Source organism: Megalobrama amblycephala, linkage group LG14, assembly GCF_018812025.1.
Source record: "Megalobrama amblycephala isolate DHTTF-2021 linkage group LG14, ASM1881202v1, whole genome shotgun sequence".
Lineage (NCBI taxonomy): Eukaryota > Metazoa > Chordata > Actinopteri > Cypriniformes > Xenocyprididae > Megalobrama > Megalobrama amblycephala.
In genome coordinates this window covers 51,995,397-52,011,616 of record NC_063057.1, presented here as the reverse complement: position 1 = coordinate 52,011,616, position 16,220 = coordinate 51,995,397, and the positions used below count along the sequence as shown (strand labels likewise).

The 16,220-nt window shown below is 34.4% G+C and overlaps 1 protein-coding gene across 2 annotated transcripts; it reads right to left on the bottom strand.

Annotated features, from left to right (window-relative positions):
* Nucleotides 1-1,945: 1,945 nt before the first annotated feature.
* tmem19 (transmembrane protein 19) lies at nucleotides 1,946-11,739 on the bottom strand. 2 transcript variants are annotated; one of them, XM_048154998.1, is made up of 7 exons: nucleotides 11,669-11,739; nucleotides 10,446-10,595; nucleotides 9,819-9,932; nucleotides 8,083-8,220; nucleotides 7,490-7,744; nucleotides 5,110-5,319; nucleotides 1,946-2,778 (listed from the first exon to the last, which is right to left on the bottom strand). In XM_048154998.1, exons 1-7 carry the CDS (start codon nucleotides 11,694-11,696, stop codon nucleotides 2,615-2,617), a joined length of 1,059 nt encoding a protein of 352 aa, XP_048010955.1. In that variant the 5' UTR covers nucleotides 11,697-11,739; the 3' UTR covers nucleotides 1,946-2,614. The 2 variants fall into 2 exon arrangements, with proteins under 2 accessions (XP_048010955.1, XP_048010956.1); XM_048154999.1 differs by lacking the exon at nucleotides 11,669-11,739 and adding an exon at nucleotides 11,446-11,601.
* Between the last annotated feature and the right edge of the window lie 4,481 nt (nucleotides 11,740-16,220).

Here is a 16,220-nt window from a genome sequence, read left to right as displayed (position 1 = left end):
TTTGAGTAGGTTTTTACATAAAGAATGTTGGTGTACATATATCACAATGTTCAAGAAGATCATGTGAGTTTTCCTCATTTATTCTGGTAAATATTTACATTCCTTCTCAAGCCTTCAAGCATGACACTGCAAAAGCTGGTTTAATCAAATCACAGACATGAAGCAACAACACACATGCTCTTTTTTATTATTACTCTTGGGGACTTTAACAATGCAACACTTACCCGTGAACTACATTACATGCCCCACCAGAGACAAAAACATCACTGCTACAGCACAATAAAGGACACTCTGTTCCCTGAACAGCTTGGGACTCTCTGATCACTGCCTTGTTCATCTTCTCCTAATCTACAGGCAGAAACATAAATGGATTAGTTCACCCAAAAATGAAAATTCTGTCATCATTTACTCACCCTCATGTTATTACAAACCTGTTAAGACTTTTGTTCATCTTCAAACCACAAATGAGAAACTTTTTGATTAAATCCGAGAGCATTCTGTCCCTCCATTGACACTGGATGCTGAACAGATTTAATTTAGACTTTTATTCACATATAAACATTCATCAACGCACACATCAGTTGTGGTAAAAGCTAAATTTTAGACTACAAATGTCTAATTTAACAAGAATTCATCCACAGGTGAGTCGAATTATTCATTACACAGGTGTCCAGCAGACAGTTGACTACAAAAGGGTGTTAAAACACCTTCACATTTCATGCTGTCAGCAATGGCACCACATGGAAGAGAAATGTCACAAGACCTGAGAAAGAAAATAATTTCTTTACACCAGAAAGGTGAAGGCTACAAGAAGATCAGCAAAGTTTTACTTATCAGTCAGAATACTGTAGCAAAAGTGGTACAAAAATTAAAAAAAAAAAAAATGGACTGCAACCATCTCACAGAGACGTCCAGGTCGTCCACGGAAGTTAACACCTTGACAGGAGCTGATGAGAAGGGTTGAAGAAAATTGGCATGCAAGTTCACTCCAAACTGGGGTGACTATTTCCCGTTACACATTACGGCGTACACTGCAGAGGAATGGCATGCATGGGTGCCGTCCATGAAAGACGCCTCTCCTAAAGCCCAGGCACAAAAAAGCCAGCCTAGAGTTTGCCAGGGCCCATGCTGACAAAGATGAAGACTACTGGGACTCTATACTCTGGAGTGATGAGACCAAGATAAATGTTTTTGGAACTCATGGCTTCAAAACTGTATGGCGTCACAAAGGTGAGGAATACAAAGAAAAATGCATGGTGCCTACAGTGAAACATGGAGGTGGCAGCGTCATTATGTGGGGCTGCATGAGTGCTGCTGGTGTCAGGGAGCTGCATTTCATTGATGGCATCATGAATTCACAGATGTACGGCTCTATACTGAAAGAGAAGATGCTACCATCACTCTGTACCCTTGGTTGTTGTGCACTTTTCCAACATGATAATGATCCTAAACACACATCTAAGGCCACTGTTGGATTTCTGAAGAAGAACAGGGTGAAAGTGATTCAGTGGCTCCTGATCTGAACCCAATTTAACAACTAATGGGGAATTCTGAAGAGACAAGTTGAGCATCACTCTCCATCCAGTCTCTAAAAGAGGTCATTATTGAAGAATGGAAAATGTGGCAAAATGTCGCCAACTTGTTCATTCCATGCCTAGAAGACTTGGTGCTGTCATTAAAAATCATGGAGGCCATACAAAGTTTGTTGTGGGGTGTACTCATTTTTGCATCACCCTAATTTGAGTAAAACTGAAAAATGTGTAATCAATGTTATATTATTAACTTTACTTTCATGTTGTTTCATATGTTATATTAAACTTAGTCTTGTCAACATTTTGGAAATTGTTTTTGTGTCATTGAGATATTGTTTAAAATGTTACTTTTCAAAGGGGGTGTACTCATTTACGCTGAGCACTGTAAATACTTAATAAAACATAGAAGATAATGCTTTGAGACATTTTATTCATAAATGTCATTTTGAATTCAAGACAATATACAGAAATGGACAGTCGAATGGCTTTAGAACCTGGCATGCTTTGTATGTAAGGGTACTTTATTACATAAAGTACAATTACATTACAATGACATACTTAAATGAGTTTATCTGTGACATACACAGAACAACAGAACCCACAGCAGTACAGGCGACATAAGTGGCATAGACAGACATATTACATTCTGTGTAAAAGTACAGAAAAGCATGTTTTAGTAATCTGAGAAATGGACTACAAAAATTGCATAGTGTGCATGTAATGAAGTGATCTGAACAGTAGTGGGCTGGAAACTATGATTTTACAGTATTTTGTACTATGTTGTAAGGGTTAAATGCATTTACCTATTTGATGGCTTATATTAAGGCTGGGATATAAGCAAGGGATTTCATTTCCATATTTCTCCTCATATGTTCAAGTATTTAACATCCAAAAAAAAAAAAAAAAAAAAAAAAACACACACACACACTTCACCTTTAAAGTCCATTCAAAATCTCAATATAATTAGTAGAAAGAAAGACATTGAGTTCACATTGTGCTTGATTAAATTCTTAAAAAGTCAATGTATAATAATGGTATTGTTTTTAGCATAAACTGTCATGCGCACAATAAAATCACATGATTCAGAGCCTAGGCCAGAATATCCAAGCAAACCCAGGCAGGAACAGTGCTATAAGGACAGAAGAGAACAGATTCACTCCATTGTTATCCAGGATGGGTTTCCCACATATTCGTTTAACACTTGGCGACTCGTAACTCACGACTTTCCCGATGGATTCATCGTATCCTTGATGGAGAGGGAAAAATGGTCAATCATCAAGAATAATATAAAAAGAAATACTCAAAGAAGTAAGCATATAGGTCAATCACAAATAATAAAAGAGCATTGCATATTGGATATGTCACATTGACCTTTTCCGCCACAAACATTATATATTTTAAAACAAAACTGCTTCACTGATTTTCATATTTCTAAATATTTTTCTTCAAAGCTAAGATCATGCAACAACAGGTGGACAAGCATTTCTCCAGATTTGGAGTTAGGAACATGCTATAATCGACTTCTTCATTTTTATTATTAAAGTGCCCAGATTGTGCTTTTTTTTTGAAGATTACCTTTCATGTAGTGTGTAATATAGCTGTTTGTGAATGTAAAATGTCTGAAAACTTTCTTAGATCAAAGCGCATGATAAATGGACTTCTTGTCTCCCAATAGAAAGAATAGATTTTGAACTGCCTGAAATGTTTCGTCAAGTCCTGCTGAAACTATGTAGGTTTGTAACAAATTTGCATGTCAGCCTATGGTCTTTATTGGATGCCTGAGAACAACATCTACTTTTAGCCTCAAACATAGTTGTGGCTGAGGTCTGGAAGAGTTTGGTTCGTGTTGTCAACATGGAAGCATTGGAAACACTTCCAAAAGGATGAGGACTCAAACTGATACAGTAAAACCAACACCATAATTACTAGTAATAGTTATTACATAGTTATTATATAGTTATTACATAGTTACAAAGTCCTTATCACTGTGTATACAAGTGCTGAGGATATGGAAACATTTAGTTTCCGATGGATTGTAAGTGGTAGATCAATCACAACAGACTGGGCCATTCGACCAATCAAAGCAGAGCAAGCTCTCGGAAAGAAGGGGTTTAGCGAGACTGGATACTTGATCAAACCGTTAAGGCCCCGGTATACTTCAAACGAAATCGAAGAATGAACTGATGTGACGTCATTTCGAACAAAATCAGGCCAAAACGATGTTCGTTTTATGTTCTTTTTGGAAGTTCGAAACGGCTTGCCAAAGCGGAAAAAAGCAGGAAAAGTTCGCTCCAGCTGCAAAACACCTTCGTACTACCATTGGTCCGTGACGATAACGTAACAGGAGGTGTGCGCTGAGGCTCCGCCTTCACTCGCGACGCACGCGTCTTTAACTCGTTTCGTGTGTTTGAGTTCGTTGAGGTAAGAACTCCGTGGGTGAACACATGAACACACTGGATAGCCGCTTTATAGTACAAAATGAAGTTGTGCTTGTAAAAAAATGAGGCACTGACACTGTTTTTCATGTTTGATACTGTAAGGCTGCTTGATTTTAAGCAATCTTATGAATAAAGTGATATGAAGACGTGCTAATTTGCAGAGCTCGTGCTAACATACCATGTTGTTATGATCAGACGCTTTTCTGATGCTTTCTATAATAAATGCTTACTGTTTTCTCACTTTTGTTGTGTTTATTTTGTTTCAGAGAAGAAAGTGCATGGCACATATTTACATATTCATCTAACCGTCGATCTCAGCAGTGTGGGTGGCGTCAGATGTTCGTTTACAGTATATCGCTGGTTACGCATTTCGAACTTCGTTTTACCTCTAAACGAAGAACGAAAAAGAACTTTGTCTGAAGTATACCGGGGCCTTTACAGACACTGTGAGAAAACAGGTGATGTTGCAATGTATATTATGAGAAGATTTAGGTATCATTTGACCTTGAATGCATGTAAACCTATTGTAAGAGTCCTCCAAAGCAAAAAAGTAATCTTTAAAATAACATAATAGGGGCACTTTAAATAAACAAAATCACATTTGTTCATATTTTATTTTGCACTATTAACATAAAATCTGTCCCTTCCTCCCCTACTAGGATTCTAGGCTTTTTCTTATGGTAAGATGATTTGAGAGTGCATCTGTAGTGACATCTGCAGGATGGGAGGTTTGTTACAAATAATGTGCTACAAACAGCTTTAATGAAGCAACAATTTTAGTCAGCCACAGACATAGATTAAAAGATTTATCTTGGGATTTTAAGAATCAATAATATATAAAATCTTATTTTTACCCAGTTCATCACACCCATGAGCCTACTAACACATGATGCCAATTCAGTGCTCAGTAACTTGGCATGCCCAGTACGAGTAAGAGGAGGATAGATGCTACTATTGTATAAAAAGTAAATTACCACTCTGGTACAGGAAACCTGGAATAGCATTGTGAGTGGCCGCCAAGGGAAAAATATGATATGATACCTTTGAGTAAAATATGTATTAATTTAATTTTAATTACCTTATAATGTTTGCATTTATTTACCTTAATTTGATTTTATAATATTAATCAGCCAGATTACCTGAATACTGCATAGTTGCACCGAGGAATGAGTCCAGCAAAGATCCAAACAGGCCAGCTACTGTTGCATATAAGATGATAGGCCACTGAGGAACTGCCAAATGCAAATCTTTTACCAGCAGGAGTTGCATGAAGAAGTACGCTAAACCAACTGCGCCTCCACCCAAAACACTGGCCACCAATCCGACAGCAGTGACTCCACCATTGGTACCTATAAACCAGTGAAGACAAAGGCATTTTGCTGAAATTTATCAATTCAAAGAGTCCATAATCAGTGTTTAAAATGAACACTCGCCAAAAACGGGTCACAGTAGCCAATTTGGGGGCTATGGTTATGTTCTGTCAATTTCCATGCCATCGCTATCAGAGCCTCCAACATTAGCAAAACAAAGAGACTTCTTTTTTATTTCAACCCATTCTCTCTCCATAGCCATTCAATAAATGCTCCACATTTGCGTGTCACTATCAAAAGTGCCCTCTGGCATCTTTATTGCAACACTGCCAGTAAACCCGTTGCTTTAAATCAGAAACATTTGCTGTCAATACACAGCAAAATCCACTCTGCTCAGAGTACATATGGTCCCTCTCTATATAGTGTTAAAGTAACACTGAAGCAGAGTTGAAGGTAATGAGATTAAGTGATTAATTAAGTGATGATTGAGCATTATTGATGAACACCTGCTGTTAACAAGCAGAATCACTGAAGAGAAACACAAGAACTACAACTGACTTCCAGCCACAGCCTAAGGTGAACTCAACTGAAGATAAAAGACATCAAACTCCACAAACAGCATATTATGTCATTAACTTTAACTCTGCTTCAGTGTTATTTCAATTCTATGTAGAGAGGGACCATATGTTCTCTGAGCAGAGTTGATTTAACTCTGGGGATTTTGCTGTGTATTCTGACGCAAAGGGGTAAAGGCCATGATAATTATATAATCGTAAAATTATATTGGTGGAGTAAAATATTGTCATTGTGATATTTTGGGGCATGATTATCACTAGCATTGATATGCGACTTGGGAGTGAGAGTCACGGGTTGGTTTTTAATGGCTGTCAATGGAAAAGTGGATTCAAAGAGCTGAGTTCAGTACACTGACTTCTGTGAGGAAACCACAGATCACAGCTGATGAATTGACAGCCTGTCTACTAATCTTTAACATGTTTACCATTAAACATTCATATTGGAGCAACGCTATCGGCAAAAGTTCGGAATAATTACGATTTGTTAATGTTTTTTCTGTCTTTGAAAGTGTCTTTTGTTCACCAAGGTTGCATTTATTTGATAAGAAATATAGTAAAAACAGTAATTTTGAGAAATATTATTACAATTCCAAATAAATTGATGAGCACAAGCTATTTTTTTTCAAAAACATAGGGGAAAAAAAAGTATTATTACAAACTTTTGACAGGTAGTGTACAGTAGCGGCCAAAAGTAATGTCCAGAGGGAATATTTATTTTTTAAGACCCTACAAGTTTGATTAATCAATCAAACATATATTTTATATTTTTTAAATATAAAAAATTTAAAGAAAAAACAAGGTTATTTACCTGACAAAATGATTTTGCAACAAAGGCAAACTACAGCTACATGTTTAATTTTACTATGCGAAAAAAAAAACCCATAGAAAAACAAAAAGCTCACACGAAAAAACATTTAACATAACATGATCAGTTATTGATATTTCTCTTATTTTTGCATGTGTTCATAATTTCTTTGTATGACATCCTGGCAAAACAATTATGTCTGCACGATATGACATGTTTCATAACGTTATCACAAATAAAACTCCAAGCGCAACTAAGCAAAATACTTACAAAATCTTTAGATTTAAAAAAATAAAAAATAAATATATATATATATATATATATATATATATATATATATATATATATATATATATAGGCAAAGATGTCAATTTTCCTATAGGCCAGACAACACTTTTGGCCACTACTGGATATTTGGAGATTATAACGAAACATTCCGTTTGTGGCACTACTCTTTCACTTTTATGATATCGACAAACAATGATTGGCAATCATAAAACAAAGTAATTCAATAATTCAGAATAAGATTTTATAATATATATATATATATATATATACATCTTAACTGGTTTATTTCTGATATTTTTGTTTTGGCTAGTAGAAGTTCTGAAAGGCAGGTAACTTCATTTTGTAGCCAATTTGACTGGTGAATAAAAAAGTTTATTTCAAGCCCTGGACCATAATTCTTGTCTGTGGTCATTAACAGTGTCTGGACCATCAGTTTGTGTTGTATTTAAACATGAAATGATGCCACATATTCTGTTAATTAAACTGTGAACATTGTAATATTTTGTTAATTTCCACAATTTCAATGTTGTGCTCTGTATACCTGCTGGGACATATCTCCAGGAGGTGATGAGCCTGGGCTTGCTCTTACTAAGCACAGGGCCAACCTCAGAAGCCCAGGTGTCCCCTGTGCTGCAAGCCAGGGCTCCTAATAGGGATAAGCACATCCATGAAGCAGAATATTGCTTCCCAAAATCCACAGGTATTTCTCCAGGACCAGATTCAATCATATAGAGCAGGGCCAATTCTGTAGGAACTCCACCATTACAGAAAACTTGCAACCAGTTCCTTTGGCCACCTGCAGACATCAGAGAAGAGGGGTTGAAAATCAGTTGGGTTAGACAGCACTGGAAAGATGTGTATACAAGCAAACAAGAATTAAAAAGCTTACTCATTTTTAAAATGATTTTTAAGAACGTTTTGGATTTTTGAATTTGAAAATGAGAGCCATATGGCTCGGACCAAATTAGATTTTCAGAACACAACTAACATGTAATGTCATGATACCACCAGAGCTGTCTGTCTCTTCTGAATTCAGAAATGGTGAAGAGAATTATGAGGGCCAATCAGAGCAGAGCAGTTTTTAACCTTTTGTAATCCATTCAGGAACATCTGAATTGTTCAGTAGCCACTTACCTTCTTTATAATCAGAGTCGATTTGTTTTTTGATGTCCCCCTTCCATTTGGTTAGTTTGGTGGATGTGATGAAAAAGGTTAACAAAGCTGCAAAAAAGCTCATGTTGGCCATAGTAAGAGCAAAGCCAACCAGCATTGCTGCAAAGAGAAGGACATTTTTTTAAATTTTGCAATTTATTAATCTAGTCACATCATGAACAGTACAATACCATTTGCCATATAACCCAGTACCATCCGACTTTAATACATCCTACGCGATAGCGAAACATTTCCGTCCTAAATGATTAACTTTCACAAGTTTTTTTTAATGTTTTTTCCCAACTTGCAAAAGACATACATATTCACCATTTGTCATAAAAAATAGCTGCAATTGAAAAACAGTGTTAAAGTGCTTTAAAAGTTTTTTTAAAATTAGATTTTTATTATAGTTTTTATTAAGTTTTCTTTAGCAAGCCTGTAAGCACCTTAATCAGAGATAATAAAAAAGGCACCGCCCAGATCTCCATAAAAGTTTGCATCATTTTTAGAATCATACGTCATGTCTTCATACATAGTTTCGTGAAGTTCTGAGGTTTATGTTTATAAATTATAGAATACACTTTTTGGTACACTCAACCACAGCCCTATTTTTTAAATGACCAAGTTATAGCCATACAAATACTAAACTTTAACATTTTTCTGATAATTATTGACCTAGGGATTTCAGAGAATTTTTGTTGAGGTTGAGTGAAAAATCAAGGACTTTTGCAGAATTTCACAATTATCATTATTATTATTTGGATCAATACTTTATTGTGCTTTTTCTTACAAACAGCTACCAGTACTGACAGTAACAAACATTCACTGAACCATGAAGGAGATAATATGAAGTAGATAACTGAAAACAAATAAAAAAATAAATACACCAAATGAATCAACAAATGAGAACTACAGTATCTCACCAAAGTGAGTACACCCCTCACATTTTTGTAAATATTTTATTATATCTTTTCATGTGACAACACTGAAGAAATGACACTTTGCTACAATGTAAAGTAGTGAGTGTACAGCTTGTATAACAGTATAAATTTGCTGTCCCCTCAAAATAACTCAAAACACAGCCATTAATGTCTAAACTGCTGGCCACAAAAGTGAAAAAACTGAAGCAGAGTTCAAATTAATGAGATAATATTATGTTTGTGGAGTTGTTTAATCAGATCTTGAGAGATTTAATGTATTTTATCTTCAGTTGAGTTCATCTTAGGCTGTATATCTTGTATTTCTCTTCAGTGATAATGCTTGTTAACAGCAGGTGTTCATCACTAATGCTCAATCATAACTTAAATCACTTAATCACTAATTATCTCATTAACTTTAACTCTGCTTCAGTGTTACTTTAACACTATATAGAGAGGGACCATATGTAATCTGAGCAGAGTTAATTTAACTTTGGGGATTTTGCTGTGATAGGTTTTAAGACATTTTTGCCTAGGTTTAGTTAAGGGTTTAATTCATGTTATATCTTAGTGTGTGTTTCAAAAGGATAGTTTAGATTGTTTAGGTTTTTTTTTGTGTGTGTGCTCATTTTGTACATATGTGAAATTCCAAGTATGTCTATTTTAGGGTTTGTATTAAAAAAAAAACTAGTAGAAATGTTTGTTTGTTTGTAAGAAAGCGCTGCTTTGGGTGTGAAACAATAAAATGTGTTCTTAAAATGAACCCACAAGGCCATTTGTGCTTTAAAATATATTTCTCACCTCCTATGGCACCACCATGATCAAGACTCCTACGTTTAAAGGCTCGAAATGTAATGTAAAGAGGGACCAGCACTGAAAACAGCCAACGCCATGGTGATACTGGCTGCAGAGTACCTGCAAAACAGCATTTTATATACATTGAATTGCATATGAAAGTCAGAATCCTCTGACTTTAACATTACCTTTCAAAATTTCTAGGCCTGGAAACAACACTTTTTATATTCCCTAGTATATTTCCAGGAAAGTTAGGGTTAGTATAGAAACGCACACTGTAATCCTTACATTTTAACAACATCTTCCCTTAGAAAAGTCTGAAAGCTGCATAATTGCTGCAAAAGCTTAAAGCTGTCCGTTTTTATCAATTTGTCACAATTTCTAGTAAGAAATAAGAATTGTAATCTCAAAATGTATTCTTGGCTATCTATAAAGTTAAATTATCTATTAAGTTGAAGTCATTTTAGATTATTGGTTGTGAGGCTAACTAAGATGTCTGAAACCAGTTTCCTTAGGAAGCCCCTTCATACACACACACTGACAGACTGGGCAATGAGGCTGGTTTCACACACAGCCCTTATTATTCATATACGACTAAATGTAAGTCCATATCATGAGAAAGTGAGCTCTCACCGTAGTAAGTGCTGGCAGTTATAGACAGGACCCAGAACGATAATGAAATCGCCAGTGTGAAACACAACACAACCATATACGCCATCATCCTGATGTAATCTTTGATGAATATACCATCCTCAAACTGCATGTTCATCGAAGAGCGCAAAGCTGTGGAGAAAATCGAAACAAATGTCAACCAAATGTTGCTTATTATTTTCTCAGGATTAAAATGATTGTGTTAAAGTCAATCCTAAATGCTACCGTCCCTTTTTAAAAATCTGTCATGCTAATTTACTGTACAGCTCCTCTGAGACAGTATGTATTGTGGAGAAGAAAATTAATTATAGTTTCTGTCAAAATATTATCATTACTACTCTCATTTTACTCAAAACTGTCATCATCCAAAGTAATAAAAAGCAACAAACTGACAGATAATTTGAGAGCTATTTTATTATATGGGATCCTAACATATCATAGTTATTATAATATAATTTATTATAAGTGTATTGCATTAAACATAAGTTACCTGTAGTAACTATGGTAAGTTAGGCATTATGGTTATAGTGCATTTTTGAAAGGTTGTGTACAAGCCCAGGTGAAAAAAAACTATAGTAATTTATAGCAAATACTATAGTGTTTTTGAACCATACTATAGTGGACTGTAGTTTAATGTATATATTATAGTATTTACAACACTTTGTTAAGGAATGTTACAGCATACTGTAATATTAGTGAACTGATCAACTGTAATAAATACTGTAATAATACTTTAGTTTTTACTACAGTAAACTGTAGTGTATTGTAGTATAATATACCCTATAGTTAGTACAGTATTGGGTAAAGTAATTTGTTTATATTACTATAGTTGTAATGTTACCACAGCAACTATAGAATTACCACAACAAATTAATTCAAGTATAGTTCAAAAACACTATAGTGTTTACTGTAAATTACTTCACCTGGGAGCTTCTAACACCATGTTTTACTAAAATGAATATTAAACTATAACAAACAACACCTGAAATACTCCTGGCACAAATACTTGTTCCCCACTTGCTCCATGTTTCCTGAAATACAGCCACGTTTGGAAGTGTGCAATAATAGTGAGCAAAGAAGACAGGTCTGTGTGAACTAGTGAACTGATTTCCGGTCAACTCGTCAAACAGCGAAATCTGACCTACCAGGATAAAGTACACAGAGATGAAGCACAGTGATTGGCGGAGGGCAAAGCAGTGCTTTACCTCGATTGGTGGAAATCTGTTGCTTCATGATATCTTCTTCTTCCTTCGCTTGTATGGAGCTTCGCAAATGTCACTAGTGCCACCTACTTAGTGTACTGCGGCGAGACCAGAGAATGTACAGCATTTATTAGCTTTAAAACACAGTTTTCACACTATTTGTAATTTGTCCTTAAACAACATACAACAGAATAATTCTGTAAAATGTTATTAAACATGTCTCTGTATTGTGTTTAGTTAGAAAATGGCATTTTTAATATTTTTGCAATAAAATGGCTGACTTGTTTTGATAAGGAATTCCATAGGTAGTGTTTTTATTTATCCTAAGTACATACAATACTTTTTTAAATGTAATTTTATTTATTAATAATTCATAAAAATATCTCACATTTAATGACACTGCAGGTGAAAAAATACTATAGTAATTTATAGTAAATACCATAGTGTTTTTGAACCACAGTAAAGTGTAGTATACTGTATATATTATAGTATTTACAACACTTTGTTAAAGGATTAGTTCACTTTCAAATTAAAATTTCCTGATAATTTACTCACCCCCATGTTTCTTCAGTCGAAAAGAAATTATTGTTTTTGATGAAAACATTCCAGGATTATTCTCCTTATAGTGGACTTCAATGGACCCCAAACGGTTGAAGGTCAACAGTACAGTTTCAGTGCAGCTTCAAAGCTTTCTACACGATCCCAGACAAGAAATAAGGGTCTTATCTAGAGAAACCATCACTCGTTTTAAAAAAGAAACAACTGCTAAGTGTATTACTGCCCTCCTCAGGTTAAAGTTTGAACTAATTGTTATATACATGCACTAGCATATTGTATATGACAATTTAGTTCAAACTTTGACTTGTTGAGGGCAGAAATACACTTAGCAGTGTCTACACTGCTGGAATTCAAATAGAGAAGAAGAGAACTAGTTCAAGATGAGCGTTTATGGTTAAAACGTATAAAATGTTGAATTTTTTTTTTTTTTTAGAAAATGAGCGATGGTTTCTCTAGATAAGACCCTTATTTCTTGTCTGGGATCGCTGATCGCTGTAAGCTCCATTGAAGTCCACTAAAAGGAGAAAAATCCTGGAATGTTTTCATCAAAAACCTTAATTTCTTTTCGACTGAAGAAAGAAAGACATGAACATCTCGGATGACATGGGGGTGAGTAAATTATCAGAAAATTTTAATTTGAAAGTGAACTAATCCTTTAATGAATGCTACAGCATACTGTATAGTGAACTGATAAACTGTAATAAATACTGTAGAATACTTTAGTTTTTACTACAGTAAACTGTAGTGTATTGTAGTATAATATACCCTATAGTTAGTACAGTATTGGGTAAAGTAATTTGTTTATATTACTATAGTTATATTATCACAGCAACTATAGAATTACCACAACAAAGTACTTTACTATAGTATGGTTCAAAAACACTATAGTATTTACTATAAATTACTATAGTATTTTTATAGTCTCATTAGTAAACAAATACAGTAAAATTAGAAAAACCTTATTTATTTTATAAACCTATTTGTTGCAGTGTTTGTTGTAGAAATGACCACAACTGAGGGGTGTCACAGACTAATTAAAAAAAAGATTTACATTATTTTCAGACAATAATTTTATTAAAAATGAGTAATAATATTTTAAACATGTAATAATATGATAATGGATTTTCCTAATTTATCCTCAATCTGTCTAGACATGAAATCTACACATCCAGTGTTACATTACTAACATTTGAAAAGTAATAATAAATGCATTATAAAAATGTGACTCTATATGAATCTATAATAACACCAGACATATATGTAAACATCCCATTATAATGACACAATGACCATGTTTTCCATCTATTTAAGTAAGTAATTTAATAAAAAACCACAGACTAAGATATTATAGAGGACAAGGACACATTTTACAAACAGGTATTACAGGGAGTAAATATAAAATTATGATAGAAAATAAGTAATCAAATAATCAACACATTCACTTACCCAGGAGAAGAAATTCAGGATTTTTGCGTCTCAATGTGACTCTCTGCATGAAAAAGCATGATAATGCATATCAAGACAGCAATCACATGATATTAAAAGGGTCCTGTGTTGTGCGACACTTCAACTTCCACATGCCAGACATCACCGCAGCTCAATATGGTTGCCAGGTCTACTATTGGGCTAGGTTGATGTTTTTTTCCTGAAGGTTAAAAGTTTGACATATTGCATAAATTATATTTGGCTGAAATGCTTAAACTGACATTTTACATTATAGCCTCCCATTAACTGTGCTAGTGACAAAGTAATGAAGATTTTTGTCAGGAAGGAACACTGTAAGCTCAGGCTGTGTTTATGATTGATACTATACAGAGAACAACTTTTCAAGTTGAAAATCATTAAAATACACATTTTAAATATAGGAGTGGCCTATTCTGAATTTTGGTTTTGTTTTGTCAGATTTGGCAACCCCACAGCTCAATGACCATATTCATCAGTATGACCCATCAGATCATTTCTGAGAAACATGGGAAATTATAGGGTTCATCACAACATGCAGTACAATTTTCAAGTAGTTCTCTGTTGATGGAAGTATAGAAAAAGGTCTTTGTAACCCCTTATGAAACAAAAATATAGGGCAATATTATATAATGCAATATTATTTTACATAATACATTTCCATATATGGGAAACTATAGTGCTCATATTTTTCAATATACTGCAGTATATGCATGGGCCATGGCTATACAGTTGCAAGAAAAAGTATGTGAACCACTTCTTTCACAGAATCTGTGAAAATGTGAATAATTTTAACAAAATAAGAGAGATCATACAAAATGCATGTTATTTTTTATTTAGTACTGTCCTGAGTAAGATATTTTACATAAAAGATGTTTACATATAATCCATAAGACATAAAAATAGCTGAATTTATTAAAATAAGCCCATTCATAAGTATGTGAACCATTGATTCTCAATACTGTGTGTGGTTACCTGATGATCCATGACTGTTTTTGTGTTTTGTGATGGTTGTTCATGAGTCTCTTGTTTGTTCTGAGCAGTTAAACTGAGCTCTGTTCTTCAGAAAAATCCTCCAGCTCCTGCAGATTCATCAGTTTTCAAGCATTTTTGCATATTTGAACCCTTTCCAGTAGTGACTGAATGATTTTGAGATCCGTCTTTTCACACTGAGGACAACTGAGGGACTCAAACACTATAACTATAAACTATATACTATAAAAAAGGGTTCAGACATTCACTGATGCTCCAGAAGGAAACACGATGCAGTAAGAGCCGAGGGGTGAAAACTTTTGAACAGGGTGAAGATGTCACAATTTTTCTTATTTTGTTTAAATATCATTGTTTTTCATTTAGTACTGCCTTTTCAGAAGCAACAGAAGATACATGCATGTTTCCCAGAAGAAAAATTAAGTACAATTTACCTCGATATTTGAATTCAAAAGTTTTCACCCCCCGGCTCTTAATGCATCATGTTTCCTTCTGGAGCATCAGAGAATATTTGAACCTTTTTTAATAGTTGAGTTTGAGTCTCTCAGTTGTCCTCAGTATGAAAACACAGATCTCAAAATCATTCAGTCACTGCTGGAAAGGGTTCAAATATGCAAAAAATGCTTGAAAACTGATGAATCTGCAGGAGCTGGAGGATTTTTCTGAAGAACAGAGCTCAGTTTAACTGCTCAGAACAAACAAGAGACTCATGAACAACCATCATACAACAAAAAAACAGTCGTGGATCATCAGGTAACCACACACAGTATTGAGAATCAATGGTTCACATACTTATGAATGGGGTTATTTTAATAAATTCAGCTATTTGTTTTGTCTTGTGAACTAAATGCAAACATCTTTTATGTAAAATATCTTACTCAGGACAGTACTAAATAAAAAATAACATGCATTTTGTATGATCTCTCTTATTTTATTAAAATTATTAACATTTTCACAGATTCTGCAAGTGGTTCACATACTTTTTCTTGCAAATGTACATATAGCAATGTCGACAAAAACCTTTCTTCTCCAATGCTCACTAGCCCTCGAGATGCAACCGCATTGTTTCCCCACCAAACGCTCTAAAATCTCTTTCTTTACTGAGAGAGCTTTACAGTGGGTGCAAACTATCTGGCAGCAAGATGGACCAGTAAGCTTGATCATTTCACCCTAATTTCCTTTAATAAAACTATTTTACACTAGGTAGGCCTACACAAAATAGTCAGGACCTTAAGGACAAAAAAATGTTCACTAGTGAAACTCATTAAAACGGCAGTTTTTAATTCTACCAGTGGAGCTTTGCTGGCATCTAATGGAAAAAGTTTGGTACTGCGCCTAAAAAATATCTCACTAAAAGCTAATTTTTTTTAGATATCAATCTCAAATTTGGAACACAACTTGTTTAGATTTATGGCTTTGATTTTCTAGCATTTTTTGAGTTCAGCATGTATATATTTTGTATAAAAAATGGTTCATAAATAGTTTTCATAATCTAAAACCTTTGGTTCACTTTTTTAACTCAACAATGATGAATGTCTTTCAGCAG

What these genes read in the sequence shown, in the direction of transcription:
- tmem19 (XM_048154998.1), bottom strand. Translation starts at nt 11,696, where the DNA reads ATGAAGCAACAGATTTCCACCAATCGAG. An exon ending in CGACTCTGATTATAAAGAAG is followed by an intron (nt 7,745 to 8,082) that starts GTAAGTGGCTAC and finishes TGATGTCTGCAG; the next exon opens with GTGGCCAAAGGAACTGGTTG. An exon ending in TGCAACTATGCAGTATTCAG is followed by an intron (nt 2,779 to 5,109) that starts GTAATCTGGCTG and finishes CTCTCCATCAAG; the next exon opens with GATACGATGAATCCATCGGG.